At 40.4% G+C, this 18270-nt stretch overlaps 1 protein-coding gene and 1 non-coding gene across 2 annotated transcripts in view; both read left to right on the top strand.

The window, feature by feature from the left end:
• Snx5 (sorting nexin 5) overlaps positions 1-15609 on the top strand; it is a 17215-nt gene extending 1606 nt beyond the window's left edge. Inside the window, exons 3-14 of the mRNA XM_031372094.1 lie at positions 6454-6558; positions 7106-7216; positions 8205-8326; positions 9557-9680; positions 10353-10448; positions 10878-10983; positions 11062-11137; positions 12160-12199; positions 12294-12380; positions 13248-13407; positions 14169-14254; positions 14908-15609. Of these exons, the coding sequence (XP_031227954.1) occupies positions 6454-6558; positions 7106-7216; positions 8205-8326; positions 9557-9680; positions 10353-10448; positions 10878-10983; positions 11062-11137; positions 12160-12199; positions 12294-12380; positions 13248-13407; positions 14169-14254; positions 14908-14958 (1164 nt within the window). The 3' untranslated portion in view covers positions 14959-15609. The remainder of the gene's footprint in view (positions 1-6453; positions 6559-7105; positions 7217-8204; positions 8327-9556; positions 9681-10352; positions 10449-10877; positions 10984-11061; positions 11138-12159; positions 12200-12293; positions 12381-13247; positions 13408-14168; positions 14255-14907) is intronic.
• Positions 2521-2756, top strand: LOC116092799. The gene has a single exon (XR_004119496.1). It is a non-coding gene; the product is annotated as a small nucleolar RNA SNORD17 (small nucleolar RNA).
• Positions 15610-18270: the final 2661 nt, after the last annotated feature.

Genomic DNA, 18270 nt, shown 5'->3' with positions numbered 1-18270 from the left:
TAAGAGTATTGGAGCAGCATCAGTCAGCTATGTAAAATGACTTGATCATCTCTATATTAACTGCTAATAGAATTTTTTAAAAAATAAGCTCATCACTCTGATAAGCCAAATTGGAGATGATTTTTACAGTGGAGAAAATTACAATTTTTGCTTTCTCTTCTTGAGTTAAAGAAATATCGAGATAAATGCCTGTTTTTAACACATGGTTTCATTTTTGTTATCTAGTCTGTACTAGACTGGCAGATCACATCTAGATGGCAGAAGTTATTTTTTTAATATGGTTGGCTTCAAACTTAAAGAAGTTTGAATGAAGTTTTTGGTTTTTCGAGACAGGGTTTCTCTGTATAGCTCTGACCTGGAATTCACTCTCAGGCTGGCCTCGAACTCAGAAATCCGCCTGCCTCTGTGTCTGGGGGTTTTTGACATTAGTTAGTCTTGAGTCTAATTTAGGGTAAATCAAGTGTAACAGCATTGTTTTGTGTTGGTGTTCTGATTGTCCCTGGATAATTTTTCCTTTTTCCTTTTTTTTTTTCTTTAGTTTGAATAGCTTGAAATTTTTTGACTAGATGGAATCAAGTGATGTGGCATTCTGTAATCCCAGCATTTAGAAGGCTGGGTTTCTGGAGACCAGCATGGTAGTCTGTTCCGAGAACAGCCAGTGAGAAGCTGTCTCAAAAAGAAAACTCTGAAATTATGTTTTTTGATAGTTGAGCCTATTTTAGCACTTGCAAGGTCTACATGATAACTCTTTATTATTCTGTAGCCTTCTTTTCTTAAACTAGGGGTTCTCCTTTCTTGTTAGAGGGCTAGGGATGTAGCTTGTTTGTCTAACCTGAACCAGACCCTGAATTCCATCCTCAGTGACTAGTAATTTGACAATTTTCACTAGGGGGTTACATGGGCTGAATGAAGACTATTTGTTCAAACATTTATAAATGTAGCTGCTGCTGTTGTTTCTCTGTAGATACTTCATGAGCAGTATAGACAGCAGCCTTGAACTTTGATCAGTACTGTAACAAGTCTAAATTTATCTTTTTGTGTGTGTGCAGTGAAGTTGTGCACTGTAGTCATATGACTCAGGAAGTGTGGCTTCTCAGAGCTGCCCACGCCTTAGTTCTGGATCAGCAACTTGCACATGATGTCTTAGTGTCCCATTTGTGAATACTTTAGCAGGTTATGATGTATTCAGTTTTGGCTGCAGAAAGTAGCCTGCCTACTTAGAGGATTTTCTGGGTTTGATTTATTATGATCTAAGTGTTTATTTGATGAGATTTTGTGACAAAGTCAGGCTTTCTGGCAAACCTGAGCTGTCCTTTGCATACTAGACCACTAACAGCTTTACTGGAGGTGACAGTATCCATCTCTCCTATCGTCAAATGTTCTTTGCACTAAACAGATTTACCCTTAGTTGAATCATGGGGTTTAACTGGTTTTCTAATATGGTGTGATGGGTGGGGTGAAGTTTGCTTGCAAGGGTTTAACTTTGTGATTAATAGTTTGTGAAAGGAAGTAACATGCTACATTAACTGTTGAGCATCTTTGTCCTTGTCCAGATCTTATGGAACTTTATCAAAGGATATGAAGGATGGGTTGCTTCAAGTTCTGTGTAGTTAATGTAGCTGTTAAAACAGTACAGCTGTGTCTTTGGGTGATGTGGTAGGTTTTGACGTGGGGAACCTGAGGTTCTTCTGTTACAGCTACTCACCTAGAAGTGGATTAATGATTGGGTTTAAAGTCTGGTGAGTTAGAGTTGGTGAGTGGCTGCCCTGTAAGCCCAGTATACTAAGGGTATACTACTCATGGCTGCCTAGTAGAATAGGAAGTAGCACTGCACCCCCTTTAAGATTAAGTTGTTTGAACATTGTGTTTTTCAACCTGTTGCTTGAGCGATTTGAGAACAGTTTTGTGGGTAGAAACCTTAATGCCTTCAAATAGTAAATATTCAAAGATAGCGTGGTTACAATCTGTGATTATCTCAGTTTTTTGGGAATACAATTTTCATTCTGTGGGATCAGAAGGGAACTACAGGGCAGTTGTAAGCTTAAGTAATATCTAAATTGGAAACATTTTCTGTTCTGATTTATCTAAAATGACTTCTTTGTTGCTAACACATTACCACCTCTGGTTTTTGTTTTCATTTTTAAGCTTATGTTGACACTTGTGGGAGTTTGTCTTCTCCCATGTGGGTCCTGGGGATCTAATCAGGCTTGGCCACAAGTGCCTTCTTGCTGACCCAAACACCTATTTTCTTTTTTAAAAGATTGTATATGAGTGCTCTATCTGCATATACATCTGCATGCCAGAAGAGGGCATCATAACTCTCTAGAGGGTTGAACTCAGGACCTATAGAGGAGAAACCTCCTCCCCCATGCACTTTTTTTTTTTTTTTTGCAGCAAGCTATTGAAGGTCCTTTTAAAACGGGGAAATGGAATATTTTGCAGTTATTCACAGTCCAGATAGCTAAGATCTCTTGATTATTTAAGGCAGCAATTCAGTATAGTACCTGGGCTTGCAGTCTTGTGAAATGATGATTCTGTTTATCCATTCGCTGAGTGCGCTGCGCTGACCTTCTTCCCAGTCTCGGTTCCTGTTCTGGGAGCTTGGGGCTGAGTAGCCTCCGGCTCTGCTTTCCCCAGTGTTCTATTGTGGATTGCTTGTGGCTGGCAGACTACTACTGGTAAGAATGGCTAGTGTCAGCAGGGATGGCTCCCTCTGGGTTCCATCTCACCAAGATGAGTGGTGCAAATCTGATCACTTCCTGCAGCCCTTCTAGTTCCTTGTTCATAAAGTTATTTTTTTACGTTTATTTATTGTGAGTTTGCACCTCCCACTTGTTGAGGTAAGAGCATGATGGCCTGACTCGCTGAGCCATTTAAACGGAGAGTTGGTATAGTGCTTGCGGGTGCCTCAGTTGCTTGTTATGTTCTAGTAACTCAGAAGTTGGCCAAGAATACATGTATGTATACAGATGAAGTTTGGTTATCTTTGGGATAGGAGTAAACAGGTAGTAGAATTTCTCATAGGACTGTTCTTAAGTATATGTATTTCATAATTGTCATGTAGGTCTTTCAGATCTGAATATCTGTGACAAGGTGCTTTTACTAATGAGTACCTTGGAGGAAAAAAATCTGATTCATGAGGTGTCTGCCCCTTGCTAAGAAGAAAGGTCATTCATAGATGACTTGGTTTCTTAACTCTCTTTGGCAAAGATGTTGGTTTCTTAGGGAGTAAAGGACTCCTTGGAGTGAACAGAATAACTGAAGGGAAGGCTCTTTGTTAATATGTGCCAGGTAAGCATATTTTTCTACATTAGGAATAAGAAATGGAAAAAAAATCATTGAAATAGAAACAACTACTTTTTCTTTGTAGTAACCAAATAGAAATAATAGGGACTGGCATTTTATACGTGTCCCTCTACCCCCACCAGGGTTTCTCTCTGGCACTTGTCCTGGAACTTGCTCTATAGACCAGGCTGGCCCCAAACTCTGCCTGCCTTTTCTGCCTTCTTGGGTGTTGGGATTAAAGGAATGCCACCACTGCCCAGCTCTGTGTGGCTTCTTAACACTATAAAATGGGACTGGATGACCAATGCACTTTGACTATGTGGCTCTAGCTTAAAGCAGAACTTGCAAGTACTGTGACGATATAAAGTTACTTTTTTTGTTTTGTTTTGTTTTTGTTTTTTCTAGACAGGTTTTCTCTGTGTAGCTCTGGCTGTCCTGAAACTCATTCTGTAGAAATCCGCCTGCCTCTGCCTCCCAAGCGCTGGGATTAAAGGCATGTGCAATCACTGCCTACAAAGTTACTTTTTCAAGAAGCAATGATAAATTAATTAAAAGCCAGCCTGATTTATGTAGCAAGTACAGAGACCTTCCTCAAAACATGATTAGCAATGCTAAATCCCTCGCTGTGAGGTAAAAGCCAGTAATTTAGCATGCTTCAAGATTCAAGGAAAGGGGCTGACTCAGTGCTTGCTGTTTGAGAATCCAGCACCCATGTCAACAGCTCCAGGGAGCCTCAGCAACAAAAGGACTTATGCATAATAAAATTATTCTTTAAAAGAGTTATGGCTATCTGAGCTGACAATACTCTCCAGAGTCAGTAACAATCTAAAAACAAAAACCTCAACACCAGGGATCAGGCCTGTTTGAGGGGTTAGTTGGGGTGGTCTAAGACTCCTAAAAGCAATATAGACTATTGGTATTGCTCTTGGTTGCTTGAGAGGTGGAAGGTAAATCTGTACTAGTGCTGCAGACACTGGGTCCAGAGGTCCCCTTAGCTGGAAATGACCCCTTTGAGGACCAGCTTTTATGGTACCATGCAAATTTCCAGAGGAAAGCAATCAACATTCCTACTCAGTCATGATGCCTATGAATAGCTATGACCAGCATGGGACTATAACCCTAAGAGTGCAGTATATTGGCTTGCATATCTTACTAACAGTCTTTAGTTAAACTTAGGATTCCCTGGAGTGCTTGATTGATATTGGAAACCTACACAGGGCTAATGAAGTCATGAATCTTGGGGAGAAAGACCTACAACTGATACTTAACTACATTTGAAATATTTGTCCTTTTAACCACAGGTATGTGTAGCTCTCACCCCTCATGCAATAGAAAGATGTGTTATAGAAAAATTATAACTAATCAAAATGCAGGGGGTATTGCAGAAGGGCAAGCAGCCAGATTGTGTCTTCTAGGAATGTGAAAAAAGCTACACCTATGAAGTCTCACTAGCATAGTTGTCTAAACATGATCTGAACAATAGGCATGAGGGAATTTCAGGAGGCCTCACCCCTATACAAAGAAGTTCAGACAACTAAGGCGTGCTGAGTGGAATAGTCTGCCCTGGGAAGGGAAACACCAACTGGTTATCCAATACCAAATAGTCAGCCATGTTATCAAACATACAAGTAACATGGATAGACTGAGCAAGTTGTATTTAGGAGTGTATGTGTGTAAGTGTACCAATAATGAGAAAGGTGGCCATGAATTTGAAGAATAAGACGTATATAGTAGTGTAAGATGTGTGAGAGGAAGTAGGTTGCAGGAAGGCTACCATCCTTTTATCCTTGGGCCTGGCTTATTTAGCAAATTCTATGGCTTTGGACTATGGGTGTTGGTTTTGCTGGCTAAGTATAAACAGGAATGCTGAAGTTTTAATCCTACTTGGTGATTCCAGGATAAAGATACAAGTGCTGACTTAGAAATTACAACATTACACAACTTTTTACTGCTGGATGCAGATATAAGTGGTAGAAGCTATATACCCTTTGTGGTTGTCAGTATGAGAAGATTAAAACCAGATGATAGTTATTCAGTGGTAGGGACTCCATTGTCATTTTGCCTGTAGTACTTAAGAGAACTTGGGCCCCCCTTTTTAATTACCTATAATTCCAAAAGTAGCCCAGTGAGTTTCCATAGGCTACTGAATTTGCTTGGCTAATATGAGCAAAAGTGAATGAATTATCAGCATATTAGCATTGTAGTTCTCAATTATATTACAATTTATAACAGCAAAGTTACAGTTTTAAAGTAACAATGGAATAATTTTATGGTTGGGGGTCACCACAGCATGAGGAACTGTATTAAGGGTTGCAATATTAGGTCAAGAAGCACTGATACAGCATATTAACTGCAAAGGCTAGAAACTAGGGTTTGTGATTAGGAAATAAAAAGCTAGGCTGGGTGGTGCATGTCTTCGATCCCAGCACTTAAGTAAGTGGCAGAGGCCGGAGGATCTGAGTTCAAGGACAGCTAAGATTGTTACACAGAGAAGTCCTCATAAACAAAACAAAAATAATAAGGAAATGGATAAGTATGGATATTATTGCTGAATTTTAGGAAATGCACTCTAGATACTTTGGCTTTATTCCTATCCTAAGAGTCCATCTGACTATAACAGTTAAGAAAGATGGATGGCCAGTCTGCCTTTGCAGTTTGTATGTTAGTTTTTAGAGACTGTGTCTACTTAACACAAACTTAGAGAAGGAAGGCTGCTTACCATAAATGTCAGAAATAATAAGCAAAACTGATTAAAGAGTCCCTTGGCCTTCCGGCTTTCAAATATGGCCAGCCTCTTGACATATTCCCTGGCTTTTGGACAAAGCTCATGTTTTATAGGTAAGCTTATGGTTCTGTATTGGGTCATATATGTAGAGCTATTTTGGTGTGCATGTTACTTAGCCACAGGTTGTCCGCAGGCATTTTATGTGTTTGGTTTTTGAAGACAGGGTTTCTCTAGCTCTGGCTGACTTTGAACTCTCAGAGATCTTTTGAGTGTTTGGATTAAAGGCATGTTCCACTGTGCCTGTTAGACCTTTTAGATCTTTGAATGGTTTGGCCTGTAGCTAGCCTGCCATGGGTCACATCATTGAAGAACACTTGCTGGTTCACCCCCTCTGAGAAATGATTTCTGAACATGTTGTTAACTAATATTAAAATGTATTTCAGTTGAGATCTGTGTCTGTGGACCTGAATGTTGACCCTTCACTTCAGATCGACATACCTGATGCACTCAGTGAGAGAGATAAGGTCAAGTTTACAGTACACACCAAGGTGAGTGACAGTGATTACTAGTGTTGGATATATTTTCAGAAGAGTGTGAGATTTCTTGAGCTGAAATGGTCACTTTTAGGGGCAATATGCAAACTGCTGCTTAAGCTTCTGTCTTGCTTGGGGGCTCCATATGTGTTGTGCTTCAGTTCCCTTCTGGGATGGAGCCCTCAACAGCCAAATGCGCAGCTACAGTCACTTCCATGGTTTTGGTTTTCATTTGAACATGTGGTAAGTCACTGGTATGAAAAGGAAGCCAAGGACAATTTCCAGAACCATGGTAGACTGTAGTGAAGACACTGGAAAACATTGTACTTTCTGCTCTCTGTTTTTATAACCTGGAGGAGGTTCAGTCTCAAACTTGTCTATTGCTAGTATAATCTTTCATATACAGCAAGCTTCAAAAGGCCTTGAGATGAGAATGTCTAATTTACCTAGGTTAGTGACTTTAGATCATATTGCTGTACTCTTTGGGTCTTGCTATGTTGATTTGTATAATGCTCCCATAGTGCAGTCTAGGAAATATAAAGTCATTTTGTATCTGTTACAGACTACACTGCCCACGTTTCAGAGCCCAGAGTTTTCTGTTACAAGGCAACATGAAGACTTTGTGTGGCTGCATGACACTCTTACTGAAACAACGGATTATGCCGGGCTTATTGTGAGTTCATTTTAGAAAATAAATAAGCTGTTTCCTTATCTTTTTGCATAAAGAGGCCATGTATTTTGAGGTGGTTTGAATTAAGTATATGTGTCTATGTGAAGGTGAGTGTGGGTGCCTGCAGGTCAAATCCCCTGGAGATGGTGTTCACAGTGATTGAAAGCATACAGGTGCTATGAACTGAGCTTAACCATCTCTTTCACACCTACTCTAGGCACCAGTAGAATTGATTTCTAGGAAATTTCAGTATTGGAGCATACAGTAAAATTCCTCTGGTATTCAGAGTAAAGGAGACAGTTGGCAGAGCTCTTGGCTAGATTTTAAATGAAATCAAATACACAAATGTCCTGCTGGACAGAATTAGGGAATCTGTCCAGTAGTGGTTTCTTTCTGGTTCTTTGGCATGAGATCTCATGCTTTTAAAAGTTTCCTCTGAATGTTAATTCTAACACAAATTTGTTTCTGTGATACGGAGGATGAACTTCAGGACCTCCAACTAGATAGGAGCTCTGTCTCTGATTTGGATCTCCAGCACAAATACTCAAATCTTTGGAAATAGGGGAAATCCTTTGGATGTGTGATGGCTTTGTTCTGATTTAGCCATTCACTGTTAGCATTAATTGCACCTGTTTTAAGCTGACAATGAAGAAATGTATGTACACACACTATGGTGTTCTGACAATTGTCTAAAACTGAAGAGATAGCAATCAGTGCTCTGACATGGGAGGCGGGTTTTGGTTTTTCAAGAGAGGGTTTCACTGTCTTCGTGGCTGTCCTGGAGCTCTTTCTGTAAACCAGGCTGGCTCTGAACTCAGATCTGCCTACCTCTGCTGAGATTGAAGGGGTGTGTCACCATGCTCAGCCTAGGATAGTTCCTTTTTAGAAGATTTGCATGAACTGAGAGCTGCCTTAGCTCTACTGGCAGATGAGGTGCAGCCACTATCTGCACTGGGATAAGGTACTCACAGATTACTTGCCTCTGCTACAGATCCCTCCTGCTCCTACAAAGCCAGACTTTGATGGCCCTCGAGAGAAGATGCAGAAGCTAGGAGAAGGGGAAGGATCTATGACAAAAGAAGAGTTTGCCAAGATGAAGCAGGAACTGGAAGCGTTAGTGAATTTTCTTGAGCTTTGCCTTATGAGAAGTATATTCAAAAGAAATGAGTGAAAAGACCTGGTATTAAAAATGTAACCATTTGTTGCCTAGTGCTGGTTTCTAAAACTACATTTTGTAGAGAGTTGGACATGTTATGTGATGTACTTCTAGAATTTTGTTTCTGGATTGTAGCAAATGCTGTTTACAAAGTATTCTGAATGACCACATGGATGACTTAAGGGGGACAACATTCAAAAACTGGTTGTCTTAAACTTTTGCACAAAAAAAACATTCAGCTAGTTATGAGACAAAAAAGCATGGTATAATACCATTTAAATGTTTGAAAGGTTAGGAGAGAAATAGTATACACATTCTCACCTTAAACTTTGTTTATAGATGATTTATTTGTTTGTTTTTCGAGACAGGGTTTCTCTGTATAGCCCTGGCTGTTCTGGAACTCACTCTGTAGACCAGGCTGGCCTGGAACTCAGAAATCCACCTGCCTCTGCCTCCCAAGTGCTGGGATTAAAGGCATGTGCCACCATGGCCTGGCTTTAGATGAATTTTTTTTTTTTTTTAAGTGTGTCTGTATCAGAGCAAGAGCAGTGCCCCTTGAGTGGATTGCTTTAACCTGGCTCAGAAAAGTACTCACCCCCTCCCACTATTAGCCTGTTAAAATCAGCTGCCTCTTTTAGAGGCTCCTTAGGCCTGCACTAACAGTGTACTCATGTCCCTGAGAATGAAAGAGGTTTCTTTTTCTTTCTTTTTTTTTTTTTAAACTTTGTAAGAAAGATTTATGTGAGTTGTATTCCAATACACCAGAAGAGGGCATTGGATCCCATTACAGATGGTTATGAGCCACCAATTATGGGAATTGAACTCAGGACCTCTGGAAGAGCATCTAGTACTCTTAACTATTGAGCCACCTCTCTAGTCCCAAGGTCTCATTCCTTTAAAGAGAGGAAGATCTTGCCCTTGCTGATGGAAGAAGTAATTGCATGTAAGCTTGTGGTCTCAGAGGCTTGAAGCAAATTTGATAACAGTGGCACTTTTTTTCCTTCATTGGTTCATTCTACATTGAACATTATTTAATTACCAAGTTGAATTATAGTGTTTAGGTTTAGTCTAGTTGCATTGCTTTTCCTAGTGACCATGAGCAGAAGAGTGGAGTTAAATAAAGAAGTGAGCTGTATTGGTCAGGAATTGAGCAATGCAAGCTGAATTCTTTGCACGTGTCTTTTCAGTGAGTATCTTGCTGTCTTTAAGAAGACTGTGTCCTCGCATGAAGTCTTTCTTCAGCGGCTTTCTTCTCACCCTGTTCTCAGTAAAGATCGCAACTTTCATGTTTTCTTGGAATATGATCAGGATGTAAGGCAATTTTTCTATTATCATGGTTGAAAATAATAGGATCTTGTTGTGTTTGCATTTATCATTAAAAAAACAATGGAGAGAACACTTTCTCTTCCTCTTTAGATCCATTAGAGTTCACTTTCTAAAAACTACTGAAAGAACATTGATACCCCACCCCAAACTAATTTTCTTCCTTCTGTTTAATTTGTTGGAAGGAATTGAAAATGTATGTACCTTTATACAGGGTTACTGTTCTTTTCTTAAACATGCCTTTTCATATATGTAGTGTAAGCCCTGACTTCCACACCCACACGCCTTTAAACTAAGCATGTTTCAGTGAGTTGGAGGCCAGTCAGTCTACATAGTGAGCTCTAGGATAGCTAGGGCTACATGGTGAGACACTGTCTAGAAAATATCTTCAAATTCTTGAGTCCTGGTATTAGAATCAAGGAGTAGCTCTTCAGAGAATTGAAAAACTTCTGGGACTTGGTGCTACCATGATTCAGAGTGTTGGGCTGGCCATTGGGAATATGATCTGTATTTAGCTACTTAATTTTAGACTTCCTGGTTTAAGACAGGGTTAAAGTACCTTGTGTATTCATGACAGTGAAAATGTTACTTATGTGATTACTCAACTAAAAGATGCTAACAGAAAATGTCATAAAAATATTTGGAATTTCCTTCCTTTAGCTAAGTGTTAGGCGGAAGAATACCAAGGAGATGTTTGGAGGCTTTTTTAAAAGTGTGGTGAAGAGCGCCGATGAAGTTCTTTTTTCTGGAGTTAAGGTAAGGCGTGGGCAGTTTCAGAAGATTCATGATTTTTATGGGGATAGGTAGGTTTTCTTTGGAGGGGAGTGTTTATAAAACAGATATTACAAGTCATGGGAAATGGTTGCTTTTATCTACTTCCATTTTTTTTTCAAGGCAGGGTTTCTCTAGCTTCTGGAACTAATTTTTTTTTAGATCAGAGTGGCCTTGTCAGTCTTAAATTACAAATATTAAATATTAAGTGTTATGATAATCTGGTCTGTACAGGTTAAACTTAGGTGACCATTTTGTTTGGTTTAGAGGCAGGTTCTTATTGTTCCATCAAAGATAGACTCTTCTTTAGTCACCCCCTCAGCCGTGAATGTGCCAGATTGCCTGTTTTCTCTAATACTATATATATATTCCTATTCTTGACATTTTTGGCTTAATTTTTTTCCTCTTTTTTAGGAGGTAGATGACTTCTTTGAGCAAGAGAAGAATTTCCTTATTAATTATTACAACAGGATCAAGGATTCCTGTGCTAAAGCGGACAAAATGACCAGATCTCACAAAAGTAAATACCTTTACCCACTTGGTTACTGCTCTGATGTGTGCCTGTTCTGCTCAGCTGACAATATCTATTTTTCTCCAGATGTTGCTGATGACTATATCCACACTGCAGCCTGCTTGCATAGCCTGGCCTTAGAAGAACCCACAGTCATCAAAAAGTAAGCCTAGGGTGGCTGAGGTGGTAGTTAGGTAGAGTGCTTCCTTCGCTTATGCAAGGCCCTTAGCTCAGCCCATTGATCTTCCTCTTCCCCATCTTCTCACTAAAAATTACAGCGAGAGTTTGCTTAGCATTTGCAAAGCCCTGATGGTGCCGGTACATGCCTACACTTCCACCCAGGAGGCAGGAGAATCAAATATTCGAGGTGATCCTTGGTTATGGCAAGTCTGAGCTATATGAAACCCTGTCTCTTTTTTCATTTGTTTTTTTGAGGCAGGGTTTCTCTATAGACCAGACTGACCTCAAACTCAGATCTGTCAGCTTCCAGGGGGCTTGAATTTAAGGTGTATATCACAGGTAGCTTATTTGGATATTCTGTCCTGGAAAACAAAATTAGCAAATGTAGTTTCGAAATCTAGTCTCTAGCACCCCAATCTCTAGTGACCTTCCCTTGTTCATGGGAGTGTTGGCATCTTTGCTTGGTTCTTTTTGCAGACTTCTTCAGGAGATTAGATCATGAAAATTATGACTCTAGTCAATTCTTGGTGTTTGTCCTGGCCTTTTTTTGGTGTAAGATAATATTTGTCCTTACACTTTTTATAACCAATACTACCTCAGCCTTGGAAGTTTGAGAAAATTGGCAGGTGAAGTGAGTGCGTTTATTGTTTTATGGCACCTGTGATGCTCATTGCACTGGTTTTAGTTAATAATGACATTTGGATCATTTCTAGACAGAATGACTGAGGCTGAGTAGACTATTGCAATATACTCAGCTTGGTCATTCTTTGCTGTTTGAAATAAAGAGCTACTTTGGTAAATTCACCTGTTTAGTTTTTTTTTGAGACAGTTTCTGTGTAGCCTTGACTGTCCTGGAACTCATTCTGTGGACCAGGCTTGTCTCTGTCTCCTTAAGTGCTGGCATTAGGTGTGCACTACCATCATCCATCCATCTTAAGAGTTTTGATAAGTTTATATATCAGAGAACTAAGACCTTGAACTGTGACCTTCTGTATATTTTTTCAGGTACCTGTTGAAAGTTGCAGAGCTATTTGAAAAACTTAGGGTAAGAAGTTTTGTGTTGGCCTTGGTACCATTTACTTAAGGCACATAGATTTCTGCCTCGATGGTGACTGGTGACCTTTATTTGTTTAAAATAGAAAGTGGAAGGTCGAGTCTCATCAGATGAGGATTTAAAACTGACAGAGCTCCTCCGATACTACATGCTCAACATAGAGGCTGCAAAGGTAAGGTAGGAATTATTTAGCCCTTAGCAATACTAGTTCATCTTGCTATAACCAGAAATTTAATGGTTAAGATAATCCCTTTGGGTTTGAAAGGAATGCTGCTTTATTTTGAGGTACACTTGTTTGCAGTGTTTTCTGTGGTATGAGAAGACCCGAGAACCAACCCTGAAAAACAGGGCCTCACTGGCCTGGGTCTCTGAAATTTTAGGTTTCATGTTATATTAGACATTTCAAGCTAGATATTAATTTCCAAAAGTGCGATTCATGGGGCTGGCTCTTGTGTTCCTTTCCAGGTCATAGCTCGGTGGCATTCTCCTTAACTCACTCAGCAATAAATAAACATGTTTGATATGCTGTTTCATTTTCTGAAACATCTTCAATTACTGATTCAACTAGAAGGAAGTTTTTGTGTGAGATATTTTATATAAGGATTATGGAAATGATCTTTTAAGAATGTCCGAAACTGAATAGTCTCCTTATCTCACCCTCTGCCCCTGCTGCTTGGGGTCATACAGCACTAGGCAAGTCTCTTGGGAAAATTTAAGGTTATGCTGGGTAAAGGGCTCCAGAGATGGCTCAGCAGTGAGAGTTTGATATCTTGTACCCCACATCAGGTGGCTTAGAAATAACCGCCTGTACCTCCAGACTCATGTGTACAGTTATGTCCACATAGTTACAAGAATAAAATCTTTATGCAAGATAGAGAAATGGACTAGAGTCTTGCCATTTCAAAATGTTGACATTGTGGATGCATTCTAGACTTTATGTTCACGCAATAGAGAAAATGCATATGTGTAGACATTTTCAAAATGTGGTATTTTCTTTGAAGATTTTTTTTTATATCATGATTGTTAATTTTCTTTCCAGGATCTCCTATACAGACGTACAAAGGCCCTAATTGACTATGAGAATTCAAACAAAGCTTTGGACAAAGCCCGGTTAAAAAGCAAAGATGTCAAGTTGGCAGAGACTCATCAGCAGGAATGCTGCCAGAAGTTTGAACAGCTTTCTGAATCTGCAAAAGAAGGTTGAGCATTTCTTTTGTACCTAGTTTTCATTTGGGAACAAGTAATCCTAGCATTTATTTGTGAGACTGAGCTTGTCTCCAGCAACACAAGGAAGATGAATTGTAACACTAAAGATAACTGTTAGGTTGGGGAGGGGCTGGAGAGTTGGTTCATCTGAGTACCAGGCTTTAGTTGATGCCCCTTCATGGTATTAGCACAGGGTAGCAATGTGAGCACATAAATGCATGCATGCTGACAAAATGTATGCACACAATAATTCAGTCATTATGAAAGGATACTGGTTATTGGAAAGAATTAATTGCTATAGGAATATATTAGAGTTATCACCATCAACTGAGGAAAAGCATGCCTCAATATCAGTGACAATGGTGGGTTATCTGAAAGGAATCAGATGAGATCCTGGTCTGAAGATGTGAATTAGCTAGGAGTTTACCAGCAATGTCAAAGGCTGGAATGTGAGGTATGGTCTTTTCCTGGGAGGATCTCATGTATCTTGCCTGGGTGGACATGAAACAAATCTCCTCATATATAAATGTAATTATGGTAGGTCAGTGGACTTGATTCTTACCTTCAAGTTTTTATAAGAAAGCATGGTCTTTCATCTAATCCTGCCAGCTATAATGAGTACTCCAAACTTCAGCTAATCTTGATTGGCATAAGGTCTGGAAGTCATTTGCGATAGGGGTATTTGGGTGCTGTAATGCATGGGAAAATTGAAATTTCTTGTAGTTTGGTAAATTTTAATTCTTTATTCCCATAGAGCTGATAAATTTCAAACGGAAGAGAGTAGCAGCATTTCGAAAGAACCTAATTGAAATGTCTGAACTGGAAATAAAGCATGCCAGAGTAAGTTGACTCTCACAGACCTGGCAGTCCACTCTTAAGATCTTGAGACATCTTAACTATAGCTCTGGCTGTCTTAGAACTTGCTTTGTAGCCTTAGCAGCTGATGTGGATCTGATAGGGACCCACTTCTGCCTGTTAAGTGTTAGGACTAAGAGTAAAAACTTAAAATTTTCATTCATTGCCTGTGGTACTTAGTGGTGGCTCAGCAAAGAAGTGGCACATGCTGGGTTGAACTGTGGGTTAAGAATTTTGATACCCGTGCTTAAGGGTTCTCGGTGTAGGTCATAGGTCATAGGTTTGGTTTTCCAGTAACAGCAATCCATGGGAGGGTCTTTGGCTCTTACTGGCCTTTTCAGAATATTCTTTAGTCTGTGGCAACCTGGCTAGGCCTTCATCAAATCTTCCTCAGTTTTCAACATTACAGAACAAAGTGTTGCGAGCAAATTTGTGATTGGGGTTCTGTAGATGGAGTGGCCACCGGCTTTTTGGCCTGGAGCCCTCTGACTAGCAGGATGTGGGTGGTGCTAGGTAGCTTGGGGATTCATGGAGGAAAGTGTCAGCCTGGTTTGGTCACTTTTCAGGTTCAGAGTTCATGAGGAAAACTATCTGGGTTTATTTCATTTATTTCTTATCCCCTCCCCACTTTTTTCTAGAACAACGTCTCCCTGTTGCAGAGCTGCATTGACTTATTCAAGAACAACTGACCTGTTTTTACTCTGAAGGACATCAATGTGAAAGCCAGCATCACTTGCACTTAAATCATTACTGCAAAAGAAGTAGCTTTGACTAGTTTAAAATCATGTGAATAAATATTTTGATTTCTAAAAATCTTAACACTTAACCATGTTGGTTTAAAAATATTTTCATTGCATGTTACTTGGACATAACTAATCCTTTTCTTATGCATTTAATACCTCAAAGTAGGTAGAATCTAACGGATTCTCCTATAGATTGTCAGGAATTACTAATAAGTGGTATGGAGATGTGTGCCTTCTGGAAATGAGAAGCAATAGCCTGGCCCATGTCTGTCTCTACATTTCCTGTGCCTGTGCTCCTACAGATGTGTCAGGTGTGAACTACAACAAACTGACTGTGGGCAGGTAGCAGACACTCTGTTCTTTAATTGGGTAGATTTTGCTCCCTCTTGTCAAATCACTTCAGATGCTTGTATAGTAACAAGGAAGAAGATCTCATATCTTTATACATCCTTTACAGCTCCCATTTTTGTAACTGGGATATAAGTACTTGATAGAAAAGGAGAATCTAGAGTTCCGACACTCCCTGATGGTGGGGCATGTGTGTTTGTGCTTTGGATGTTTTTATAAAGTATATAATAAAGATAATCCATGTTACCATGTGGAGTGTTTTTGTAGAAAACTAGACCTCTCAAGAATGCTGTTGAGGCAATTCTGTAGGTGGAAAGGGTTCATTGTCTGCCCTTTTGTAACCTTTACTAACATCTTTGGGATAGAGCCTGAGCTTTGTGCAAACCTTACTATTGAGTGGTGTTGAGTCCTCGGTGTTCTTTTTTTTTTAAAGATTTATTTATTGATTATATGTAAGTAAACTGAAGCTGTCTTCAGACACTCCTGAAGAGGGCATCAGATCTCATTATGGATGGTTGTAAGCCACCATGTGGTTGCTGGGATTTGAATTCTGGACCTTTGGAAGCGCAGTCATTGCTCTTACCTGCTGAGCCATCTCTCCAGCCCCTCCGTGTTCCTTTGAAACAGCGTTTGGCCCTGAACCCAGGACTCCACTGCCTCAACTTAAACAGCCTCTGGAGTTCTGCAATTATGGTATACTAGCATAACTGGCGCAGTCTCACTTTTTGAAGACTGAGGTTTGGTTCTGTTTGTTGTGCAACTGTTAATTTGAATACTTGCTGTGGTGGATTTTTCTGTCTAAACTGGTTGTATTGACTCCATAGCACAAATTGATGGGAGTCTGGATTTATGCAAGGTTTCCACAACAATGTCTGGTTCCTGACTAGATTTCCTTACCTGTCACTCCTAGACTGCTCATAGTGACACACACAACACTCCATTTGGGTGGTAGTGGGTACCTAGCCCACAGCTACATGAGTATATGATCATAACTGTGTGGTGTTGTCCTTGTTCCTCCAACAAGATTGGTTGTTGCATGTCTTAGATCTACCTCCTGCCTGATAAGCAGCCAGCTAAAGCTTGGTTCAATTTGTAGGTAGACTTGTTTATGCAGTGTCCCTTGGTTGGTCCCAACAGGCACAGATTGAATGGGAACCCTAAGTGTACTTTGAGACATGGATACTACTCAGGCTGCCATTGGGTGGATCCTCACAGTGTGAGGATGTCACAAAGTTCAGCTGGCTTCGGAGTAAGGTGGTCTGTTCCTCTGTCTTAAGTGCTTGGACCATAGACATTAACTCTGAAACTCCTCCCAAAGTGGTGTGGAAGCAGAGGAGTGGCTTTAAAGATGGGCTACTTGGAAAGTTGAATCTTTGCACGTGCATTTGTCCACAATGTCCAAGTTCTACATTTTTCCTAACTGCAAGCAAGAGAAGGCTACAGACCCCTAAAGTAGGGGCTAGACTTTGAGCTGAAGTGTACAGTGCCCACATGAGGGAGCTTGTATCCCAATTCCAGATCAGAGTCCTCTTATTCCACCCAGTGAATTCTGTTAGTCCCCACTGTTTCATTGCATTGGAGACTGAGATAACCTGGGTTCTCCTTAAAGTGGGATATCCAATGAAAGGTATTTTCAGCAGAGGAAAAAATGGGTTGCATGTTTAATTTTCTGCCTGTAGACACAGGCAGAACCTAGTTCAGAGTGAACTAGGTGGTCTTGGGCCTGTAAAGATCTTCAGCTCATTTAGTGAAAAAGTCATAACGGAGGAAAATGCCTAATCATCTCTAGTACCATTAGAGTAGAAAGCCTGAGGTTCCTAGTCAGGAGCCTTCCTGGTTGAGGCCCTTTTGTTGTGTAAGTCATCCAGCAGCTGTGAGGTAATACTTATTCAAAGCCAGGCCTCTTGACCTGTCAGAGAAGCAGAGCTGAAAACTCCAGGGACATTCTCAACTCCCATTCTACCTCAATGCATGGCTCTTGTCTGGCTGGGTTGCCCAGTGTTTCCTGCAGATTTGGTTAGCTAAGAAATATTTCTATTACATATTTGGTTGGAGCAGCACAAAAATGACCAAAATGCAAAAGACCTGCTTCACTCAGGATATGAGTAACAGTCAAATATCTCCAGGCTTTTTTCTTTTGGGGCTAGTTTCTGGATGTTTCCAACTTATCTCAGAGAATAGAGGGTGCTTTGGAGAGAAGGCTGGGGATCACACCCTAAGTGTGTTACAAACTAGGCCAGTGGCCTACTAGTGACCTCTGCTTCTGCCCTTTTCCCTGTGGAGTACTCTCAGGAATGTTTCCAGAGGCCTGGGAAGTTAATTTTGAATGCTACTGAGTGGGCCTGGCCCCATGTGTCACACACAGGTCAAAACAACTTAGGATGGATTTCCTTCCAGCTGTGGCTTTGGGTATACTGAACAGAGGTTACTGGGCTTTCCCCAAAGCACTTTTGATCAGTTGATTTTCTGCCTACTCTCAAATCCTTAAACTTTGTTGAGTACTTTTTAAATTTTTAGTTTTTCTGCCCATGTGCAGTAGTTCCTCTAATTAATGGAACAGGGCTTCTTTTTGAGAGGTTTCCACATGACATGTTTTGCTGATAATGAGGATGGATGGCCACTTGGTAGTTTGTTGACTGCAACTTATCTCAGGTTCTTATCATTTGAATGGGATTAGAAATGGCCTGGGGCTTTGTGTTTGCCTGTCCTGGTTCCTTCATGTTGCAAAACCATAGGAGGGAACACTTTGTACTGCTGATGATAGCCCCAAAACAAGGCGAAGTCCAAAGCAGTAAATGCAGACTGCTACTTGGTCAGGCTGGATGTCAAGTGACCCAGGCCCAAAGCTGCTGGTAATTCTTGGCATGGTTCTTCTAAGTCCTACTTCCTATCTGCCTTGCCCTGCTTCTT

The sequence above is a fragment of the Mastomys coucha genome, unplaced genomic scaffold (genome assembly GCF_008632895.1).
Source record: "Mastomys coucha isolate ucsf_1 unplaced genomic scaffold, UCSF_Mcou_1 pScaffold15, whole genome shotgun sequence".
Lineage (NCBI taxonomy): Eukaryota > Metazoa > Chordata > Mammalia > Rodentia > Muridae > Mastomys > Mastomys coucha.
This window is presented reverse-complemented; position numbering and strand designations above follow the sequence as displayed.